The 23,000-nt window shown below is 36.7% G+C and overlaps 1 protein-coding gene across 1 annotated transcript in view; it reads right to left on the reverse strand.

Annotated features, from left to right (window-relative positions):
- BAZ2B (bromodomain adjacent to zinc finger domain 2B) overlaps nt 1-23,000 on the reverse strand; it is a 158,347-nt gene that overhangs the window by 26,954 nt on the left and 108,393 nt on the right. Inside the window, exons 14-22 of the mRNA XM_067316811.1 lie at nt 17,837-18,047; nt 16,617-16,709; nt 16,448-16,509; nt 15,031-15,096; nt 13,836-13,901; nt 13,097-13,141; nt 12,822-12,848; nt 11,528-11,593; nt 147-287 (exon numbers count right to left, since the gene is read on the reverse strand). Coding sequence (XP_067172912.1) covers nt 147-287; nt 11,528-11,593; nt 12,822-12,848; nt 13,097-13,141; nt 13,836-13,901; nt 15,031-15,096; nt 16,448-16,509; nt 16,617-16,709; nt 17,837-18,047 — 777 coding nt within the window. The remainder of the gene's footprint in view (nt 1-146; nt 288-11,527; nt 11,594-12,821; nt 12,849-13,096; nt 13,142-13,835; nt 13,902-15,030; nt 15,097-16,447; nt 16,510-16,616; nt 16,710-17,836; nt 18,048-23,000) is intronic.

A 23,000-nucleotide genomic window follows, 5' to 3' on the forward strand; every position in this document is an offset into this window, starting at 1 on the left:
GTATTTATAAATGCACACTTCAAATACAGTTATCTAGAAAAAAACTTGAATGCTTTGGAAGTGGCTGCAAGAAGAATTAATTATTGTCACAAGTGCAAGAGACGAAAACACGAGGCAAGAAAATAAGTTTATGTTGTTATGATTACCTTCTGGTCTGCTAAGCACATATCTTCATTAGGCTTCTTTAGCTCCTTCGCCATTTCTAATTCCAGTCTTCGCTGTTCCAATTTACGTTCTTTATTTAATCTTTTTTCATCACGTTTCTCTTGCTTTAACCGTTCTTTTTCCTTAAATAGAATAAAAAGAGCAGAAAATGAAACCTATGTATTATACTTACAGTGGAACAATAAAGAATTTGAAAAGCACTACTTACATAACCTTAATAATTACCAGAACAGTTAAGGAACCTGCATTAAAGTAAAGGGAAGGGGGAAGCTACACAAACAGAACAAAATCATCTAATTTGTGAACAAATTTAATACTCACTTTTTTCCTTCTCCTCTCTACGTGGAAATGGGTACTGAATATATTTACCATGTTCAAAATAAAGTTTTACAGAGACTGCAAGATTCTTTGGAGTACTATTTCAGAAAGACAACTGAGTGAAACAGGAGGGAGAACTGCCATAAATGCAAGGCAGCTGATTATAAAGGCTATATTTACACATTGATAACAACAACATCCATCTGCTAAAGCAGGGACCACCGAAGAAAGCAGAAGTCCAGAAGACTTCTCTGTATAACACACGGTTTTCAAAGTTTCCATAAACTGGTCATGGATATAAGCAGCTCACAAAACACTTAAAACTATTTTTTTCAGCTTTTTTATTTTAAATATTTGTATTTTAAATATGAATTTATAAAGCAAGCAGGTCAGGATTTGAAATGTTAAGTGCTAAAAGATTTGCGCAGCACAAAAGAGCTTCTAGCCTTGAATCTCTACACACTTAAGCATGCAAAAAATCTCAAAATTGCACAGTCATTAATACCTTATTCTGCAAAAATTAACACAAGGATAATCAAGTGAAAAGCCAAGTGTCTGTCACTTTTCTCTTCAAATACTGTCTACATTTATGTTATACAGAATGTTACTAACTATATCTCACCCTATGGCACCTGGTAAGGCTGAATCTGCATTTGGAGCTCTAATTGACCTTCCCATCCCTGGCTCCAGGGGTTCTGCTGCCACATGTCTAGGCGCTGATATTGTTGCCTTGAAAATGCCTTTTCTGCCTACATGATTCATTGCACACCTCTGTGCGTCTGACATGGAATACAAATACTGAATAAGAAACCATATATGGAATCTGCAACAGTTCTCTACTATCAATACTACCTCTTTGGATCACACAAGCAGGGTGTGTGTACACACATACAGAATTTGATGCAACATAAAGGTGAAGAGACTGTACACACTTTGCACCTATGGAGACAAAGAGCTAAAAATAAATAAATAAATAAAATCAAGTTATGCTGATTCATATTATTCAGAATCACTCCCCATTATTCAATCAGCATAGGAAGTCGGCCTAATCTCTCTTGTCCGAACACTGTGATTTCATAAACAAAGCAGCTGACAACGACCTCTGCTACTTGAGACTTTAGTAGATTTTAGGAAATTGGAAGTATGAGCTGCATACAAAGAGCATCTTCTGATGAGCAATCTTACTTACACTGACAGAAAAGGCGGTCACATACAGAACTGCCCATCTGCCCTTCAGTAGCTGCTGCTTTCCTGCTGCGTCAGGATCCTCTCAGGCCCTCAAATTTGTGATGGTTTCGTAAAACCTATGTTACTTGCTCATGCTTTGCTCCATCTACCAGTATATTCTTTCACAGAAAATTGCAGTGAATTAAAGCAGCATATAAAATCAGTAACTTTATTTTAAAATGGAAAATACCCAATGACTTTATTTTTTAATGGTTCATTATCTTTTCTATTAAATCACCAAGGTCTCAAAGTCAACTGGAATTTCCTAAAAATTGATTATTGAACACTAGCAACATTCTGTGGCTAGTCAGAAGAAAAGAAGAAAATATGCTTCAAATACCATATGGCTATTTGAAGAGACAACATTCTGATTTGCACTTATGATTAAAAAAGGTATTTTGTAAAACAGCACATGGTTACAAAAACATTAAGTTTTATTAATATAATTAGAGCTGACCATTATTTATTGACAATAAAAATATTTAACACTCTAATTCTATTAGCATAAGAATGTAATAATTAGAGCATTGGATAGACTATTCATCCATTTAGCCTGGCATCCTGATTTCCTACAGTGACCAGGTATTTAGGGTAAAGCAGCTTGACTGATGGAGGCTAACATGTCCCTCTACTCAGTGCTGATGAGATGGAAGAGTGTCCAGTTTTGAGCTCTCCAGCTGCAGAAGGATGTGGAGAAGCTGCAGAGGTCCCAGCAGAAGTCTGCTAGGATGGCCAGGGCCCTGAAGTACAAAACCCTTAAGAGTTGAGGGAGCTGGGCTTACTCAGTCTGGTGAAGAGCAGGCCAGGTGATCTCCAAGCACCTGCAACTGCTTGACAGGTAGTTACAAAGACGGCAGAGCTGAGTATTTTCCAACAGTGCCAGATGATACAACAAGGGCCAGCTGTCACAACTCACGTCTTAGAAGGTTCAGCTTAGCTACTAGGGTTTTTCACAAGGAGAGTAGTGCAGCACCAGAGCAGGCTGCCCAGAGAGCTCTGGACTCTCCAGTCTTTGAGGTTCTTACAACGTGGCTTGACAAAGCTACAGCTGACCTGATCTAGCGTTCTCCAAAGTCTCACTTAAAGCAGGAGGGCAGACTGAGGTGACCTCCAGCAGTTCCTTCCAACCAACGTTTCAGCGAGTCTATGAGCATGAGAATAGGGTGATTCTGGCATCCCCCTCCCAATGCAGGGACATCCCAGGTTGGCGGCGCTATTTGAGTCCTATGTTCAAAAGCCCATTAATGCCATAGTACAGCTACAGAAGAGTGAATAAGCAAACAGCTTTGCATGAATGTCACGGTTTGAACAAGTATGTTGCTCCTTCTTAGAACGGAATCATAAACATACAACATTAAAAAGGAGAAATGCCCATCCTTCACACTCTCTCATAGCCAAACCTCTATGCACGACTTCTTCGCCGTGTCAAGTACAACTGCAAGCTGCAGTATTAGCCACTGTGCTCAGAGGCATGAGCAGAGCAGGAAGCATTCTTCTGCTCAGAGTATCACAGCTCTAATTTATTTAATCTCCTCATTTTAATTAATAATATATATGGTAAAACACATATATCTCATAGTAACCCTGGGTAATATTTTAAAGGTGAATTATATGGTAAAGTATTATTAAACTCAAACAGTTTTAATAAAAAGTCTGTGGGTGGGAAAAAAAATCCACTACTTCAGATGACTAAAATCCAAGTTCCTTGATACTTAGAAGTATTTGGAAAAGAAATCCAAATAAAAGCATTTTTCTTTTAGTGAAATAAGAAGTAGGAAGTAGTATTTTTTCAGGAGGTGTTATATTTAAGAATACAGGCTCTACTAGTATTTGTTTCTTGAATGACAATACTGAGAAAATATAGGTGTAAAGCTCAAGATTGTAAAATATTTTGTTATAAAACTTTAGAACATATGGGACTGTAATTCTCTGTGCAGAAGCATATGCAATGAAGTCCACTGGAAACACCTTATACTTTTGCATCTTGAGATTCTTTTGGGACCCTTGCTTGTTTTGTTCTCTACATAACTGAAAGTAAGAATATGTTTCTTAAGACATCTACCTGTACCCAAATTTAAAATATATGAATAAAATTTCACATAGGTTAATCTTATCTAAAAATATCTATCTAAAAATAGTGATCCATACAACAAAACCCACAGAAGGCAGAAAAAGGAAAAAAATCCACAGCTACTGCACAAAGGTTTCCAAGAGTTGTAAAATGAAAACAAGTATGATGAAATGCTTACAATACAGGCAACCAGAGTTGTTAGAAAAATCCAAAGTACATCTACATAAAGTTTTCTATTTTAGTGGAGAGAGCAAATAGTAGTATGTGAGAGCAAATACTTACACTTTCACCAATACTGTAGATGTGCACTGTATTATTTAGGATGCTTTCAGCCAAAATAATATATGTGAAATATGGAATTAATGATTTTTTCACAACAGTTTGTTTTAATTTAAATTCTACCCCAGCTATAGAACACAAAAAGATATAGTGGCTTTGACAATGGAACATACTGTTTTTTGAAATCAGATCTATTCTTTCTTTACTATTTCTGTGAAAATCATCTTCATAATATTAAGCTCTTAGCATCTTTACTTGCACAAATATCAAATTAATAGACTTTTCTGGGATATCATGACTTATATATTCAGTGTTCAAGGATCAATTTATATATAATACATTTAAAACTGGAAGACAGGTTAAATAAAATTGCCAGTTTCAAATGGTATTTTTCACTAAGCAATTAAATATAAATCCTCAGTGACAGAATATACCATCCTTGGAACCATTTGGAAGCTACGAATTTCACACTGCTTGTTAGACAGCTTCTGAAACCGGAGGTACTCCCATATTATGGTTACATCTGCAAAACTGCTGATAAAGCCACTTAGTGATAAATGCACGCTTAAAAACCTTTTGTTGCTCATTGAACCTCAGGGAATTACAGGAACAAAAGCTCAGAGGCTTATGGTAGCTTGCTACCCTGTTTACACAACTGAAGTGATTACATGATACACTACTGTTTGAAGTCTAAAGGCTACGCTGAAGAGTACAAGAAAGCCAAGAATAAATAAAATCCACGCACCGTCAGAGACTGCATGTAAACCTTGTAATAACATATGATCTGGAACTCTTCATACCACTAAAATCTTGGCCCTAAATTCTCAGGCAACTTCTACTAAATACATGGAAAGTGGAACCTTTAATGTGGGTACACCATAAAATTTGGCTTTAAGTGAGGAAGCAACAGCCCAATTAATTGTGTTTATCCAGTATAAGAGTAACTGAACATTAGAGTTTCATGTTACAGAAAAGTCCCTGATTCTGTTAATGTTAGTAGCACCAAAATCATCATTTTTATCACCAGTATTAATTTAAAAGATGGAGGACACACAAAAAAAAAATCACAGTAGAATATAAAAGCCAAAAAATCTTTCTTAACAGTAGCAAATAATATATTTAGACTCTTGATGTAACTGTTACCACTTATCAAAGCAATCTGTGCCAGGAACAAATTTCGGATTTTAGTTTATAAAAATATCATCATGAAAATCCTGCCATTAATCTTCCTTTCCAGTTTATCTTATGGAATACCATGCTCTTTAAGAACTACTAGGAAGATCAGAAACAATTTAATCCAACTTCTCAACAAAGACTAAGAGGCGTTAACCCTGAAATTCTTCATTGCACCTCAGTATTATTTTTTTGTTGTTGTTTTGGCCTCTTACTTTAATTTAAATTCATGACTGTTCTTTACTATCTGAGAAAAATATTTTAACAATTTCTCAACAACCACACCCTATAGTGATAATTACTCTATTTCAATTGCGTAACTACCTGTACTTTATTAATGTCACCATTGTTAAGAATCTTAGTATTTCATATAGAGAACTCCATAAAAAATAGAATAAAAAAAATGACTGATAATGTTTGAGCATCAATATCCCCTCTTAAGAGAATATCAGGATTAAATCTGAAGACAGCCTCAGGACCGGCTGAGATATAAACTAGCTTATGATGGTCTAACAAAAGTTTAATCAATAGCGCTGCACAGTACTTCTGGATTTACCATCAATGCTACTCCCCCACATAATTTTACTATGTCTTTTTATTCCTACAGTCTATAAAGCAATACAAGCTATTTCTTCATTTCAAACCAATGAAGTAAAAATATTGCTTGAGGTATTTTATCTAGTAACACTTTAATTATTGCAGCATAAGCTGAATAAGCAGGATACAGTATTCCTGCAAAACAGGCTTTTTCTCAAACTACCTACCCCAGTCACTAACATCAGCAATTTTGTTACAACTGTTGTTCTAGGCCAAGTCTAAGGACTTCTGCACTTTTCCCATATTGCTTTCTGCATCCTTCTAATGAGTTATCTATGTTACATGCAAGTGCTATACACATAAATGATTTATTCCCTTACAGGAGCTCTTGATTTGTTGCAAAATAGTTTGGAATTTTTAAAAGACATATTCTCATTATTACACAAAAATTCATTCATGAATATAAAAACCATTGCTGTTTCAGTGTGTGCAAGGAAGTGTCTACACTCGGTTTTGGATCATGCTATGCTCTAGAGCAGCAAGCTGACCTGAGCTTTCATGAAGGGAGCAAGAGCTGTTTTCCCAATATTTGAGTTGGAGGATCTGCCCCACAGGTCTTTTCCTAATCAAAGCTGCTTCTGAAATTTTTTGGAACTAAAGGCTGGGATTTTAAGAAAGCAAGGAGTATAGAAATCTGATGTATTATTTTGCTGTTATAACTTTTCTGTAAATATGTCTAATTAATTTTACACTGCACATTATCTTGAATATGGAAGTAATCCTAAAAATACATGAAAATTTAAGAACAGATTTTTTCCCATGATTAATCTTCAATATCAACTATATTTCCAGAAAACAATAATGACAAATTAAAGCATACTCTGTAACAATTTTTGGATCAATTTTTTCATTTTTGTTTGAAATTTGACTAAGTATTTGAAATGTAACAAGGGAAATGTATGAGAAATTATTTTGAGGATTTACAGTTAAAATAAATGTCACAGAATCACAGAATCACAGAATCACAGAATCACTGAGGTTGGAAGGGACCTCTGGAGATCATCTAGTCCAAGCCCCCTGCTCAAGCAGGGTCACCTAGAGCATATTGCACAGGATTGCATCCAGGCGCATTTTGAATATCTCCAGAGAAGGAGACTCCACCACCTCTCGGGGCAACCTGTTCCAGTGCTCTGTCACCCTCACAGTGAAAAAGTTTTTCCTCATGTTAAGATGGAAGTGTCTGTGTTTCAGTTTGTGCCCATTGCCTCGCGTCCTGTCGCTCGGCACCACTGAAAAGAGTCTGGCCCCATCCTCTCGACACCCTCCCTTCAGATACTTGTACACATTGATAAGATCTCCTCTCAGCCTTCTCTTCTCCAAGCTAAACAGGCCCAGCTCTCTCAGCCTTTCCTCATAAGAGAGATGCTCCAGTCCCCTAATCATCTTTGTGGCCCTTCGCTGGACTTGCTCCAGTAGTGCCACATCCCTCTTGTACTGGGGAGCCCAGAACTGGACGCAGTACTCCAGATGGGGCCTCACCAGGGCTGAGTAGAGGGGGAGAATCACCTCCCTCGACCTGCTGGCAACACTCTTTCTGATGCAGCCCAGGATACCATTGGCCTTCTTGGCCACAAGGGCACATTGCTGCCTCATGCTTAACTTGGTGTCCACCAGCACTCCCAGGTCCTTCTCAGCAGAGCTGCTTTCCAGCAGGTCAACCCCCAACCTGTACTGCTGCATGGGGTTATTCCTCCCCAGGTGCAGGACCCTGCACTTCCCTTTGTTGAATTTCATGAGGTTCCTCTCTGCCCACCTCTCCAGCCTGTCCAAGTCTCTTTGAATGGCAGCACAGCCCTCTGGCGTATCGGCCACTCCTCCCAGTTTTGTATCGTCAGCAAACTTGCTGAGGGTGCACTCTGTGCCTTCATCCAGGTCATTGATGAAGAAGTTGAACAAGACTGGACCCAGGACTGACCCCTGGGGGACACCGCTAGCTACAGGCCTCCAACTAGACTCTGTGCCACTGAGCACAACTCTCTGAGCTCTGCCATTCAGCCAGGTCTCAATCCACCTCACTGTCCACTCATCTAACCCACACTTCCTGAGCTTGTCTATGAGGATGTTATGGGAGACAGTGTCAAAAGCCTTGCTGAAGTCAAGGTAGACAACATCCACTGCTCTCCCCTCATCTACCCAGCCAGTCATTCCATCATAGAAGGCTATCAGATTGGTTAGGCATGATTTCCCCTTGGTGAAGCCATGCTGACTACTCCTGATCACCTTCTTTTCCTCCACATGCGTGGAGATGGCTTCCAGGATGAGCTGCTCCATCACCTTTCCAGGGATGGAGGTGAGGCTGACTGGCCTGTAGTTCCCTGGGTCCTCCTTCTTGCCCTTTTTAAAGACTGGGGTGACATTGGCTTTCTTCCAGTCCTCGGGCACCTCTCCTGTTCTCCATGACCTTTCAAAGATGATGGAGAGTGGCTTAGCAATAATGTCCACCAGCTCCCTCAGCACTCGTGGGTGCATCCCATCAGGGCCCATGGATTTGTGGGTGTCAAGTTTGCTTAAATGATCTCTAACCCACTCCTCCTCCACCAAGGGAAAGTCTTCCTCTCTCCAGACTTTCTCTCTTGCCTCCAGGGTCTGGGGTTCCTGAGGGCTGGCCTGACCAGCAAAGACTGAAGCAAAGAAGGCATTCAGTAACTCCGCCTTCTCTGCATCCTTCGTCACCAGGGCACCCACCCCATTCAGCAAAGGGCCCACATTTTCCCTAGTCTTCCTCTTGCTGCTGATGTATTTGAAGAAGCCCTTCTTGTTGTCCTTGACATCTCTAGCCAGATTTAATTCCAAACGGGCCTTAGCCTTCCTCGTCGCATCCCTGCATACTCTGACAACATTCCTATATTCATCCCAAGTGGCCTGTCCCCCTTTCCACTTTCTGTAGACTTCCTTCTTCTGGTTGAGTTTTGCCAGGAGCTCCTTGCTCATCCATGTCAGCTGTATTATGACTATTCTAGTTATTCTACACAGGCAAATTGATGTACCTTAGGTACAAAACACTACCTAAGAATACTTAGTTCAGCTTGTCTTTAACGATCAAGCCTTAGGGTTGAGAATTAAAACTGAGAAAGTCACAGCAAGTCCTTTAACTTCTGTACATATTGGATCTGCTGCTGGACTGATCAACATTCGCCAGCTTGGCCTCTTATGAAAGGGAACTATTTTAGGAATTTGTAATAATACACCCATGGCTATCCTGGGAAATCCTTTATATATTCTTATCACCTTTCCTGACTAGGCCATAGTGGTTTCTGATGCCTCAGGTGGAAGAAATTCACACGCGTACAGAAAGCCAGCACAACGTCTCTGCAACATTAAAGTTGCAATGAGACCAAAAAGGTGCAGAGGATTTTGGAGAGGCATGAGTTCAGTCACAGAGAGCTCTATTCAACATGTTTTTAAGGACAACATTGCCACAGAAAAGTCAGGTGTGTTCCTCAGACGTGCCTGAACCTCCTCCTAGGCACAGAGACGGGATGCTCCGCAAGCCCTAGACAGGGCAGTGTCACGCTGCAGGGCACTCACCCGCCGCAAGACAGCTGTAAAGCCGCAGCAAACCCCTCTCATGCCGCACGCTGAGCCACAGGGGAGCACTTGATCCAGAGAGGATCAGTGCGCTCAAGCAGACGCATGACGGTGCTGCAGGGAGCTGACCTAAACTGCAGTCTCACGGACATCTGGGGGAGTCCCCTGTACGTTCTTCTTGCCTTCATACAAACCTATAGGGATTTCCAAAGCTACAGGCACAACAAAACCTGAGTGAAATTCACACCTGCACAGAAGTGGCTTAAGCAACTCTCCTATCTGTGTGACCACAGGTACAGATGAGATCTTTGACCATCAGACAGCTTGTTTTGTATATGTCACTACAGCATGATTTTAGATGTTTTCCCCCAGAAAAAATAATAGTTCTACAGCGCAACTTCTGAAATGAGACTGTTATGAAATTACTCTATAATGCAAAATAATTCCTATGAAAAGACAGAGAAGGAAGTTGACTATCTTGATGAGAAATCTGATGTATTATTTTAAAATAACAACCACCTAGTAAGATTCAAGGCATCAAACAAAAGATTTTATTTTGGGGGGGGGGGGGGGCGGTGCGTGCACTTGTACTCCAAGAAGTTGCTGGCCAACAGAAATTGCAATCTCTCAAATAAAATACATGAAGTCACTCACAGTGAGACTCAAGATTTTCTAAAATTACAATGACATGAGAGTTTTATCCTGTTTCTATCATCTCTTAAGTAAAGCAGCTAGAGTTCCTTCATTTATAAGCAAGACAATCCTTTGAATTATAAGAATCATTTCCATTCTGCAGTACATTAGAAGGAACAGTGTAACTCAGTTGTCTGACAGACACCCAATTTAATAGCGCAGAAGTTGTATTTAATCTTTAGCATTTATTCTCATAATAAGCATAGGGTATAAGGTCCTTTTGTGATATACTAAATTTATAAAATGTATATATATAGTCACCAGAAATACTAAGGAGCACTCATCAAAACTAGAGAGCAGTCATTTATGAAATGATTGTATTTTCAGAAAAAAAGCAAATTAAAAAAAACCCTGATGATTTAAATGAAGAATATCAAAAACAGCCTGAAATTTTGAAAAGGAAAAAAGAAGTAATTTTTTCTATGAGCTTAATGTCACTATGGTGAATAAAGAAAACAAATTAAAAATTAGATCCTAGACCAAGACAGGTAAAATGATCGTACACCAAACAAAACACATGCATTTTGGACTTTAAGCCTCTCTATCCCTTGACTCAGAATTTCTGGCTATTTACACATATATATTACATATATATATGTATGTATAAATAAATATATATACTTTTTTTAGTAAAACAAAAGAAGAAATTAAATATGTATTTTCTGTAGCTCAGTAATACTTTCTATTATCTGAAGGAGAAAAAATAAATTTATTAGGGGTTAAAAATCTTATCTGCCTGGTTTCGTAGCGGTCCAAATCTAGAACCATCTAGAAAATCTGCACACAAAAAAATCTATTCTGTTTCTGCTTTCTACTCATGAAAAGTCACACATCCCCTTCTGCACTCAGAAAACCCTATAGATTTTATAGAATCATATTATGTAACATCTCTTTTACAAAAATTTTTAGATTCCCCAAATCTCATGTAATAGTATACGATTTTTGAGACTTCATCTAACCTGGAAAAACAAGTCTGCAGAAAAACAAAACCATAATTCATTTAAAATGACACTTTTTTCAGTAATAACAATGACCAGCTTGTGCATTTTAAACATTACTGTCCATCTACTGCAAAACTGTAGTTTAGTGGTGTATTAAGTTTTTTAATATATAAATCACATTCTAAAACAATCAGAATTGTCCAACAGGCAAAGACAAAAAAGCACAGACTGAAGATGTGTTTTTATGTCTGGATAGCTATGGAAAAAAAATCTATTTAGCAAGTCTGATTTTTACAACTTACACAAGTCAGTATAATTAGGTCTTTACCATCATTATACTAATGAACAGCAAGAATAGGAGAAAAAAATTTCCTTGCAAGGAAATTCTAAGGACTCTAAAGTGACTAGGCAGTTATTGGCTTCCTGCGACACATCACTTCTTCATAAATACAGGTAAATCAAAGACATAGCTCTTCTACAGATTACCGTCAAATGAAAATAATAAAATGTCATACTTTCAGAGGTTAATACTCACTTCTGCTCTTTTACGTGCTTCCATGGCTTTCATAAGCATCATATGTTGTCTTCTCCTCTCTCGTTCCTATTGAATCAGATAAGATTAGAACAAAACTCATACACATTTTTGTATCAGTAAAAAAAAAAGTTGAGTATAAGTTTAGCATTAATAGACAGGTCACAGTAAATACTAAATATAGGACAAGAATGGCCAAGTCTGTGCATGTTTTAGTTCAGGTTTAGAAAGCAAATACAAGAACAATCAAAAGCAAAAAGGTAAAGCAATGAACATGGAGACAGTGTAAAACAGAAGCATACAGATTTACTTATGGTCAGTTGTGATGCTCCTTCATAAGCTGGCAGAACACAAAGCATAATGGTTGGCTGGAACAGGTCAGTTACCTTACATCTGCTATTAGGGAACTTGCAATTTACTTAATAAATAGCCAATTGAGCAGAAATTTTAAACTGGCCATTTTAAAACTTTCTAAATGTTGACAACTTAAAATTGTTCTGACTTCATGATTTTTGTAAGTAAACAGCAAATTAATGTGATGAATTTTCTCAGCTCTAGGTCAGTTTTAATCAAGCTGGCAGTGGTGCATATACATACACAAGGACACTTGCATTTACTGATGCTTGTCCCTCAATAAATTACATAGATAATTTCAAATATAGTAAGAAGATATATTCTAAAGAATTAAGTATGTTTTTTCTACCTTAGAAGCTGTAGAGTAAATCTTGGCCCCAGTAAAGGCTATGGGAACTTTATCATCTACTTCAGTGAGGCTAGGACTACATTTTAATGTTTCATTGTCTAATTACAGTGTTACGTATTAACCACTGATTGAAAGCTAGTCTGCTCACTCTCTACAAACCTGGGAAAGACACGATCCTAATTTGTATAGCAGGTCAATTCAAATCATACTTTAAAATTTTGGATTGATTCCCAGTGAATGGGACACAATTTGCAAAAAATATTCAAGTGACTACCTAATAATTTTGCATTATTTAAACCTTGATTTTATACAGCTGTCCAATTTATGTTGGGACATCAGTAATGTAGATTTCCAGTTAAAAACCTCATTTATAGATTGCCATATTCAATTTATAAACACGTTTGAGCCATGTCTTACTTTTTTTTTCTTAACAGACAATACAAGCAGATGTATGCAATGCACTGTGCTGTAAAGCCATGCAGCAGTATGTAATATGACAGCAGCCAGTGCTACATTTTATGCATTGCTATGACAACCATATCACAACCAAATCACAATGCGGTGTTAGATGTACAAAAATAAACATACCCATACCATATCTAGTCTATGCCTCTCCAACTCCTGGTAGAAAGAGTTGGCACAACATTATGAAACAGAAATCACAAAGTCATAAAACCACTTTATAATTCCCCAAAAGATCCCAATACCAAAGCAAAGCAACAAATCATAAGGTGAAAGAAAAACTGTGCATGAATCAAACCCAGAAATTTTAAAAGGACATATTTTGAAGATTTGTTTTCCCCCAAATAGCTTAAATATTAGTTCAGAATTAGCACTGTCGCTGTTTTGGCAACTGAATGTATACCAACCTGATGTTTCAGCAGAACAGCTTGTTGCCTTCGCATCTCTTTTTCCTTAAACAGAAGGACAAAAATGTATTTAAAACATCTAACAAAATTTACTTACTAAGATGCACATTTCTGCAACCCCAAAACAGTACATGTCTAAATTCTTTAAGTTTTTTTTACTCCTTTATTCCCATAAAACCATAATGGAATAATAGTATACATGATGGCACATCTATTGAGTTGGGAGTTCAATGATAAAATATACCCAAAACACTAAAGCAGCCCTGGAAGTACAAGTATTATCATTTACAAAAACTGTATTTTTCAATACAGACAGAGTTCAAGACTATATTTGACCCACTATCCATTGGGAAGCAACAAAGTTCTTCAATACAGTGAGCACAAAAGAGAATACTGTGAATAATTGTATTGTATATGCTTTTAACGAGCATTTTAAGTTACTCAAGCCAAGCATGATGTAAGCAAAACTCCTGATAATGGCTTATAAAAAAATTAGTGTATGTGTGCAGATATATATTCACCTGTGTGTGTGTGAGTATATACACACACAGACGTGTCACACACATACATATATAACTTTTGTGTTACATTAATGTATGTATTTATATAGACAGACACTCTTATAGACATTATTCATATGCCGTATTTATTTACAGTTTTATTCTCAATGAATAGATCAATATATATTATGCATGATAACTTAGTTCTTATTCTTGGAAAAAAGCTCATCTAAACTAACCTTTATTCTTTTTTCAGCCTCCAGTAATTTGGCATTTGCTGCTTCTTCCTTCTTTTTCTTTTTTGCCTGTGCATGCAAAACAGGTCTCAAGATCACGCAACAGCACTACCACAACATTAAAATACAACTGGAAATAAAGCTACATGTCTCACAAAGTGCAAAACAGTATCGCATATTAAGTGTATATTGTAACTGATTTCTTCCCCAATGCACATTGCATTGTCAATCAATTAATCATTCATTTACTTTTTCAGATCAAGCCACAATTTTTGAAGTCCCACACAAAATAGCTTCGCTTTGCTACTGTAACTAATATATACAGAAACTATAAAACATTAATGGCAAAGAGATTAAAATGTTGATTTTTTACATGAGATCTGAAAATTAGCAATCAACAGTTTGAAGATTTCTTATTTGAAAATGCGTATTTGTTGTGATTTGAAAAGGTCAATTAGAGCCAATACAAAAACTACCTAAAAGTACACCAGGTAGAAGTATTCCTAAACATGAATCTCTATCACAATCATTACCCATTCCAGACAACTAGAATCAGTAAGAAATCTGTTGTCAGACAGATCAGAAGGGAAAATCTGATCCAGGAATCTTGAATTTAAATCCTTTCAACTTAGTTATACATGGCATGGATTTATAATATGAAGTAACCATTTGTAATCTGGAAAGTTTTTTGTTTTGTTTTTAATAAAACCAAAATCATGTTGTTCAAAACCAGGTTCATTGATACTTTCTTTTAAAGAATATTAACATTAAGTATTTTGTTAACTTCTATAATTTTAGTAAATTAAAGCTACTGCAATTCATAAAATGTAGATACTGTTTTCATATCATAATCTTGCAAACTTGTTACTTGTTCAAGTTAAGAACTTTACTGTACCTTTTGCAGCAAACAAAATTACTTCTGTATAAAGTTAGGAACACATGCAAACGTTTAAAAGATTTGAGTCCCAGTTAATAAATGGATTAATGTTCTTGGATTTGACATACAGTGAGGTGTTCAAAATTTGATTTTGAAAGAACAAAGATATTTGAAGACAGAAGTTTTTGAACAGGCATTTTTAATCCATGTTGTTAGACTTGTTATATTTAATTACATTTCTAACTGTATGTGTGGTGAATAAAAGATAACATTTTTTAAAATGTCAAAACAAAATAAATTAATTTCAGCCATTATTTCTACCTCTAAAATTTGCTGAGCTCGAAGTTCTTTCTCCATTCTGATTTGCTGAATTCGCTTAATTTTTTCCTACAAGAGGAAGAAAGTTATTTTTAAAAACAATATAAAGAAAGTAAATTTATTTTTACATTAACAGAAAAAAACAGCAAGTATATACACATATTTCCTGTTGTTGAGTCTCTCACACATTGTAGTCAACTGTTTCCATATAATCACGCATATCTAAAACTTTTACTAGCATTAGAGCTGTCTGATATATCCCTGACAGTACTGACACTCAGTTTTGCATAGGTGCTCATGTTTTAAGCAGTCATATTACTATTTTTAACAACTTTTAGGGGACCAGCTTAATGACAATACGAGTAAGGCAACAGTGCCCAAATTCTAGCTGGCAATGGTGGGGCTATTTAGGAATGGATCGAAATAGGAGCTGTAACATGAAAAAAAAATGCAGTGGCTCCAGTGCCATCTCTTTGAAATGGAGACGTAAGGGTGTGTAAAAACACCATTTTCTGCCTTGGTTCTAGCAGCCTTTCAGTTGATTATGGTCCTGAAGACAACACAGAGAACTGAGCATAGTGAAACCCAAAGCGCGTGGTCTGTCAGCCAGCACAGCACCCACACGCACTATGGATGGTCGCCTCGCAGTTAACTGTGTATACTTTGGTTTCCTCAGACTTTTAGAATATTAAGATGGCTAATGAGGTCGGTTGGCCTAATCTGTAGTTTAGAGGACTGCACTGTGATACCTGCTGCACCATAAATACATATACATATAGATAAATATATATATTCAAACAAAACACTGGGACACTGGCAGCCACAGCCAGTCCAACAAATTTTGGCAAGAAAACAGTCAGAGTAAGCAATCCATTAACGGGTGCTATGCAAACGTATTTTAAATTCTTTTTTGGGAATTAATATTAATTAATATTAATAATTAATCCCAATAATTGTAGGTTTAAAAACACACATTAATTCACTGGCATACTGAGAAAGAATCCTTTGCAATCAGCCTAAAACTGCTGACAGAGAGCAAGAATCACTGAAGAAGTCAAGTACACTATTACTCCTATGAACAGATATACCACTATTTGTTTGCATGGAACCAAATAACGTATGACCACATCACTATCCTGTAGCAGCAGTTTCTGCATTTCCTTCTGGTATTGGTAGGCAATTACATATGTTGTGGGGTTTAAACCAACACAGACAAAATTGGGATGTCCTGACAACATGAACAACTGTGCAATTTAGACTTTTAAATAAAGCATATAGTATGCTCTTTAAAACTAGATTTAAAACATTCACATTATAATAAGCACACCTAATAACTTACCAGATAACTTAAAAACCCAAAATACAAGAATTCAAACATAATAAATTTAAAGAGCCTCTTTAGCAGTCACATAAAGTTTACCTGCTGCTTCATTATCTTTATCTGCTCTTTTTGCTTTCTCTTTTCTTCAGCTGCCATAATAGCTATGAGTAAAGCAAAAAAAAAAAATTAGTTTCTGCAGAAAAGTAAATTCATATCAATAGTTTAAGCTCACCTGCAAGCATGCACAAGCTTTCCTAAGTCAACCTACCTTGCTGTTTTTTTGCTTCTTTGGCAGCTCGAGCTTGTTCTTGCTTCTGGAGTTTTCGCAGCAGCTTTATTTGTGCTGCTTGTCTAGCTATTTCTGTTACAAAAAGGAAATACTGAGTTCATAAAAACAGTGCTGTCTGACAATATAGATATAGCTCTTGTTCCCAGACACTCTTATGAGGTAAGAAGAGACAGAGAAAACAGTGGATTTGTTTTGTACATATTTATCTGGACAACATCTAACTACCAACTACCTTTAGGGGGATCTCCTATATAAGTGTGTGTGTGTGTGTGTGTGTGTGTGTAGCTACATCAACCCCCACAAACGAACATGGATATTTTCTACATGAAAGAATGTATAATTTTTGGAAGAAACGAGTTTTCTATTAAGTGACAGCATCAGGCTAAAAACGGTGCTTCATTTAAGAATACATTTCTTCTTTCTTTTAAAAGTGGAAAACAGTCACCCCAGGTACTAAAACAACATTTTATTCAGAAGTATGGAATTACTATTTTCCTTACAAACTACTTCATGCAATTATCTAATCTGTTTTGAACAATGCAATAAGAGCACACTCATTTGGAACACAGTATTCGGTAGTGCTGCTACTTACAGCTAGTCACTCTTTTGCTAATTAGTAACTTCCTGAAGCATTCTGTCACTTCAAGTGAGAATATCTTAATGAAATTTGTGTAAACTGTGAATTAGGATATCAATAAGTTTCATGGGCACATCGATGCAGAAAGCTGTAGGAGGGATATTCTAGAGATTAAATTCAGGTTGCTAGTCAAAGGACTGAAGTTCAGGACCCCATGACAGCATTCTCCAAAATTAGTAAATTCACTTTTGTTTGATCTGATTTAGAGGACTGGAGAGATCTGTTCATTTTTGCCTATTTAAAACAAAAACATCCACAGTAACCAGAATACTGGATGTCTGCTTTTTTAATTTTATAAATCTAAATAACTATAGCTTAAGCTCTTAAACGCACACATGCACATACGCGCACACACGCACACTTCTCCCTTTGAATCATATAAACGTTTACTTACCTTGTAACAACAACAACAACAACAAAAAGCATTGCTAAAAGCGTACGGCCTTCCAAACAAAATTGTTGCATACTAACATACTAGTGAAAGACATTACTTCTCTTTACAAAACTATTAACTCTCCATATACTTACACTCAGTTTGTGAAAGCAGAAATATATTTCTTACCTTGAGCCTGTAGTTTTCTTAACAGCTTTGCATCAGTGTTGTCTAGAAATTCAGCGCTACCAACATTTGGAGGTCGGCCTTTGCGTCGTCTCATTCTGGATTCCTCTCTAGCATGCTGTCTGTCTGGATTTGGCGGTCTTCCTCTACGCCCTTCCATAGCCCTGATTCGGGGAATGACTTCCTCTTCCTTCAGAAGACACCATTGCACACCCTTTTAATTGACACATTTCACAGATGGGTATTATAAACACAGGTAAAAAGCAAAACAAACCCACAAGACATTTGAGAGCCTAAACAGCACATATGTCTACATATGCAAATAAATTATATATACAGTATTTAAGATCTGTGTTAGAATATTTGGGTAGTAGGACATTTTGATGACACGCAGAAGCTATATATTGAGAGCTTCTCACTACAAAGCTTTTGTAAATTGTACTACTATGCAAGATTTTAAACTTTATTTATTGACATATACAGTTATCACATAGCACATGTCACTACTCTATTTCTTTTAATTAGTTCTTGATTAAATCACTAATTTCTCAACCCTTTTGAAAGCAGAAACACAGATTCCTCAGCATGTCAATTTAAAAATAACTTCTCTGCCTTCATATAATCCATTGCTCAATGTCACATGAAAAAATGTGACATGCAATGGGTCACTGTCTTCCAATTCTTCGTGTTTACAGAAACTTTAGCATACAGAAAAAGCAAAAACAGTGACTCATTTTCAAACATCTGGGTGTTGGATACATGAGTTTTATAGCAAGTAAACAAAAAAAACACAAACTCATTTTCATCATTTAGTAAAATTTAATCCTCCAACCTCGAAAATTAATTTCTGAGCCAACATGAATTGAAAGCAACCAAAAGTTTGTTATTTTTTATAATCCATCTACAGTTGTAACTGAAAGCTGTGCACATTATATTCATTAACTAAACAAAGTATGCAGCAATAAATTCAACCCTTTTTTCCCATTACCATTAGTTTTTTGCAGAACTTCAATTTCAAATATTCAAATATTTTGTTAATTCAAATATCTAATTAGTCCTCACATTGAAATAGTTTTAAATTAAAGTATCAGTATCATTGTGCCCATTAATCAGAACAGTAGCTCAATCTATCTGATCCTGTTGAGTGAGCATGAGTCTGTTTCAAAATTGCAACACTTTTCACCAGTTTCCCAAGTTTTGGAAAACTGTGGCAAAAAGTGGAAGCTAAGTATCTTTAAGGACTGCTTCATAATTTGCCTACTATAGAGCTGTCAAAGATTTTCAAAATGTCTGCTAAAGCAAGAATGAAAGCTGGTCACTTAAAAAAAATAACACCACCACACATTCATTAAAACATGTTCACAAAAAATAAATTTGCATTATGAAATTTTTCATATTAACATGTCTATAAATAATGAAATTGATTTTGCTGCACCATAAAATAAATTTTGTTTGCCTAATTTGTCAATTAGTCTTTTAACTCTTTCTGTTAATTCCTCAGAATATATCAGAAATGTTTACTGCAACATTCTGTAAAAGGAATGATGTTTCCTAATGAAACACACAGATCCCAAGGCAGCTATCAGTACATGCAATGACTTTTTTTTTCAAGTCTGAATTACTCACAGTTAAGACCATCACAAGAATACATATCATAGTTTACAGACCTTCCAAAAGGCTATGTTATTAGCTATGTTTTAAACACGAGGAGTTCTGAATTACGACAATATCACTAAGTGTAGAATATGTCATTGCTAAGGACTTCTTAATCCAAAATCATTACCTGTACCACTTTAACGGAAGTTGCTTAATTTTCTATCTTACACTTACATGCAAGTCTTAAGACTTACACATACGTTTTTATTTCAGTGTCTAGTACTTAACTTACAATTTATCACAGGAACAATTTGTACTGCTGAGCAGTGTAAGCTAGATGTACTACTGTATCTCTTTATTACGTACACCAACCTTCAACCTAGCAAATCATATCTCTCATAAGCGGCAAAGAAAAAGAATGAAAAACAAAATTAAAGGAACAGAAGGAAAAGAAGCCGTGGTCCAAGCACCTTAGATCCTGTAATGGAGATTCCTCTTGCTCTCTATCTGTATTTTCTATGGTCAGTGATACCATGACACTGAATACGTGGTGTTCTATCAGCACAAAAGTACAACAGAGGTCTACAAGATTATTAGAGTCACAGAGACAATAGATATGTACTGACAGTTGCTCGGCATCTCCCAAACCGCACACTAGAGGCCACAATACGAAGCTGGTAGGAGTCAGGTTCAACGAGCAAAAGGACCTGGCATTTCAAAGAGCGGGGAGCAGCCTACCAAACATCCTGCCACATGACACTGCGGACGCAAGGTTCCAGAAGTTCAAGAGGACTGGGGGGGGAATCCATCAAGTGTCATCGAATAGACAAACCTCAAAAGACTGAGGAAATCCCCTTAGCATTCGAAAACACTTGGAAGCTGAGATAACTGGAGGAGTTAAGATACAGGCTGCTCCCTGGACGGCCAGCAACACCCAGTGCTGGGGACAGAACGTACGACCCGACGGACCCTTGCTCTGAACCAGTCTGGCTGTTCTTTCTCCTTACACTCCAGCTACCGCAGTTACACAGGAACAACAAGCAGTATACAGAAATGCTTATTACTGATTTTCAGTTGGTATCTCAGTTTTAAACCTGCAGAAAACATTGCAAGCTAATGAGTAATACAGTCAAATACATAATCTTTCATAAAACTAGTGATGATGAAAAGTAACAGAAAGCAAGATTCACTTATTTAATACAGCACTAAAGTCTAAGGACAAAGGTTTAAAAGTGGCATAAATAAACACTGTTTCACTGCAAACTATGTTGATTTATACTAGCCAAGAACCTGGTTCTGAGGCTAATTTGTCCAGTGTTTTAAAATGAGAGATAAATTATTTGTTTTGGAAGAGAATACCTGAAGCACCTTTCTATCTTTCATGAACCATTACTAAAGGCTGGCTGAGTTAGTAATCTTGCTGAGACCCAGTCAGTAATTTGATTCAATTTTAAAAACGGTTGAATTCTCTGAACAACATATTTTTCAAACTGAGGAATCTGATTGTTGCATTTAAACTTGCAAAGTTAACACCAACTTTTGTGATGACTTCATTGTTAGGGTGGCTCAAATACCATGGAAAAATGAGCCTTGTGATAAGAGAAGACAAACAGACTGCCTTTAAACTGAAATTTTCTTTCCTATTACCAATTTTTAATGTAACTAAATAAATAGTAATATTAGTCCTCCTCTCGATGTGGTTTTTAGAAAGCATGCTTGGAGATTCTAGTCTCACACATCTTACTACCACGACATTTTCCCTATGTTCAGTTAATACCAGTCAAATAAAATCTGTATTTTTACAATTTGAAGTAGTATTAGGCATGTATTATACTAAACTTAACCACTATACTATTATCTTAATGCAGTTCTGCAGTTAGAGCATGCTAAGATAGAAACACACATTGCCAGGCCTGCGCACCAGTGCTCCTCCAGCTGCATATGCTCAGGGCCAGCAGCGAAGACCAGATGTCACAAAGATACAGACCAGCACGGCGAGGTTTTCAAAAGCGGCGCTTAACTAACCATCTATATCTTGTGCTCTGATGTCTCTTAAAATCCGACCCAAATACATTTCTAATCAAAAAATGTACTATCTGATGTTCTGTTGGTCTGACAATATAAAAACAGAGGGTTGCGGCGCAAGGTAGGGCATACAGGGGCTTAGATATTAGCTAGGTTTCACAACACAAACATTAGAGAAAAGCTGAAAGTAATATCGTGCTTTTTGGTTGAAAATAAACTGATGAAAACAAGAACTTAATTCAGCTTCTCACCTTCAGGCATCTACTGCCTCTTGAAATACTCTACTGTACTCAGGACATTTGGCTCAGGCCTGGCAGCTGTGGCACAGGAAACAGATGAGACCTGTGCCTTCCGAAACAAGAATTTGAGGCCAGAAGAAATATTCAAGGGTGTCCAGATAACTATGTGTGGAAGCAGAATCTAACCCCAAGCTTGTTAACCAGACAAATGAACAAAACACATCCAGAAAGAAAAATCTCACCCTTAATTTCAGCTTATATTTACGAGAAAAGTAAACAACAAAGTTTTTTAAATTGAATGACAGAATTAAATAGGAAAGTATTTTTAAGTCAGGTTTCTGGAAGAGGAAGAAAATAATTACTACTACCTTTACAAATGTATATGACAGCTGATTTTATAGTTGGCTGCTCTGTATAGTATTTATATTTTACCTCTGATGAACACTTTAGACTTCTACTTGTTCACTAAAAAGGTATCTATTAACTAAACAACAGTAAACTTAAAAATTGCTTTAAAGGGGGAGACCTCACATCTTATGCTCTGCACTCGTTCTGAGGCAGCACCATAAATCAGAAACTGAGAAAGACTCCGAAGTGAAAACGAGTCTCACTTGACACAAAGGAGATGAGAACAAAGATGACTCTAATCAGTTTTCTCTTTTCCTGGTTCCTGAATTCAGCTAACCCCTGGGCAAGCATACAGATATTTTGGAAAAAAAAATCTTATTTTTACATTGAGATAACCATCTTTATGCAAAAGCTTATTGAAAAAACAAGTCATGTTTACCCTGACATAATCAACCTAGCTCATTCCTGAACTCCTATCATGGGTTACACCCAGAGAGTTACATCCAGGTAAAAATGCCTGTATTTTGCCCTCATGGGAATTTCACCCTGAACTAAAATAGATTCACAGGGAGTTGCATGAAGATTTGGATTTTCTGTAAATACACAAAACCCTATGAAGGTATTAACTGAGTGTTAGGACTGGTACACAGCAGAGAATCATCCAAGGGTAAATCACTCCTTACAAGGATCTAACAACCCCAACACAACTCACACAAAAGAATAATCCTCCTCAATCCTGTCTGATGTACATAAGAGACAGGAATAAAAGTCTTGGTTCCCTATCCTGCGCTCCAATCACTAGCGAGCCAATTTGTACTTAAAAAAATAAATACAGCAGAAGGCTTATTCATAGAGAGTGAATAAAAGTCAATAATTAAGGTTTAAGGTTTAACTAAAAGTTCATACTTCTGGGGACAAAAATAGTGTTACTCCAGAAAATAGACTTACTTTTTTTAATA

Source organism: Apteryx mantelli, unplaced genomic scaffold (genome assembly GCF_036417845.1).
Source record: "Apteryx mantelli isolate bAptMan1 unplaced genomic scaffold, bAptMan1.hap1 HAP1_SCAFFOLD_129, whole genome shotgun sequence".
In the NCBI taxonomy this organism is placed as follows: Eukaryota; Metazoa; Chordata; class Aves; order Apterygiformes; family Apterygidae; genus Apteryx; species Apteryx mantelli.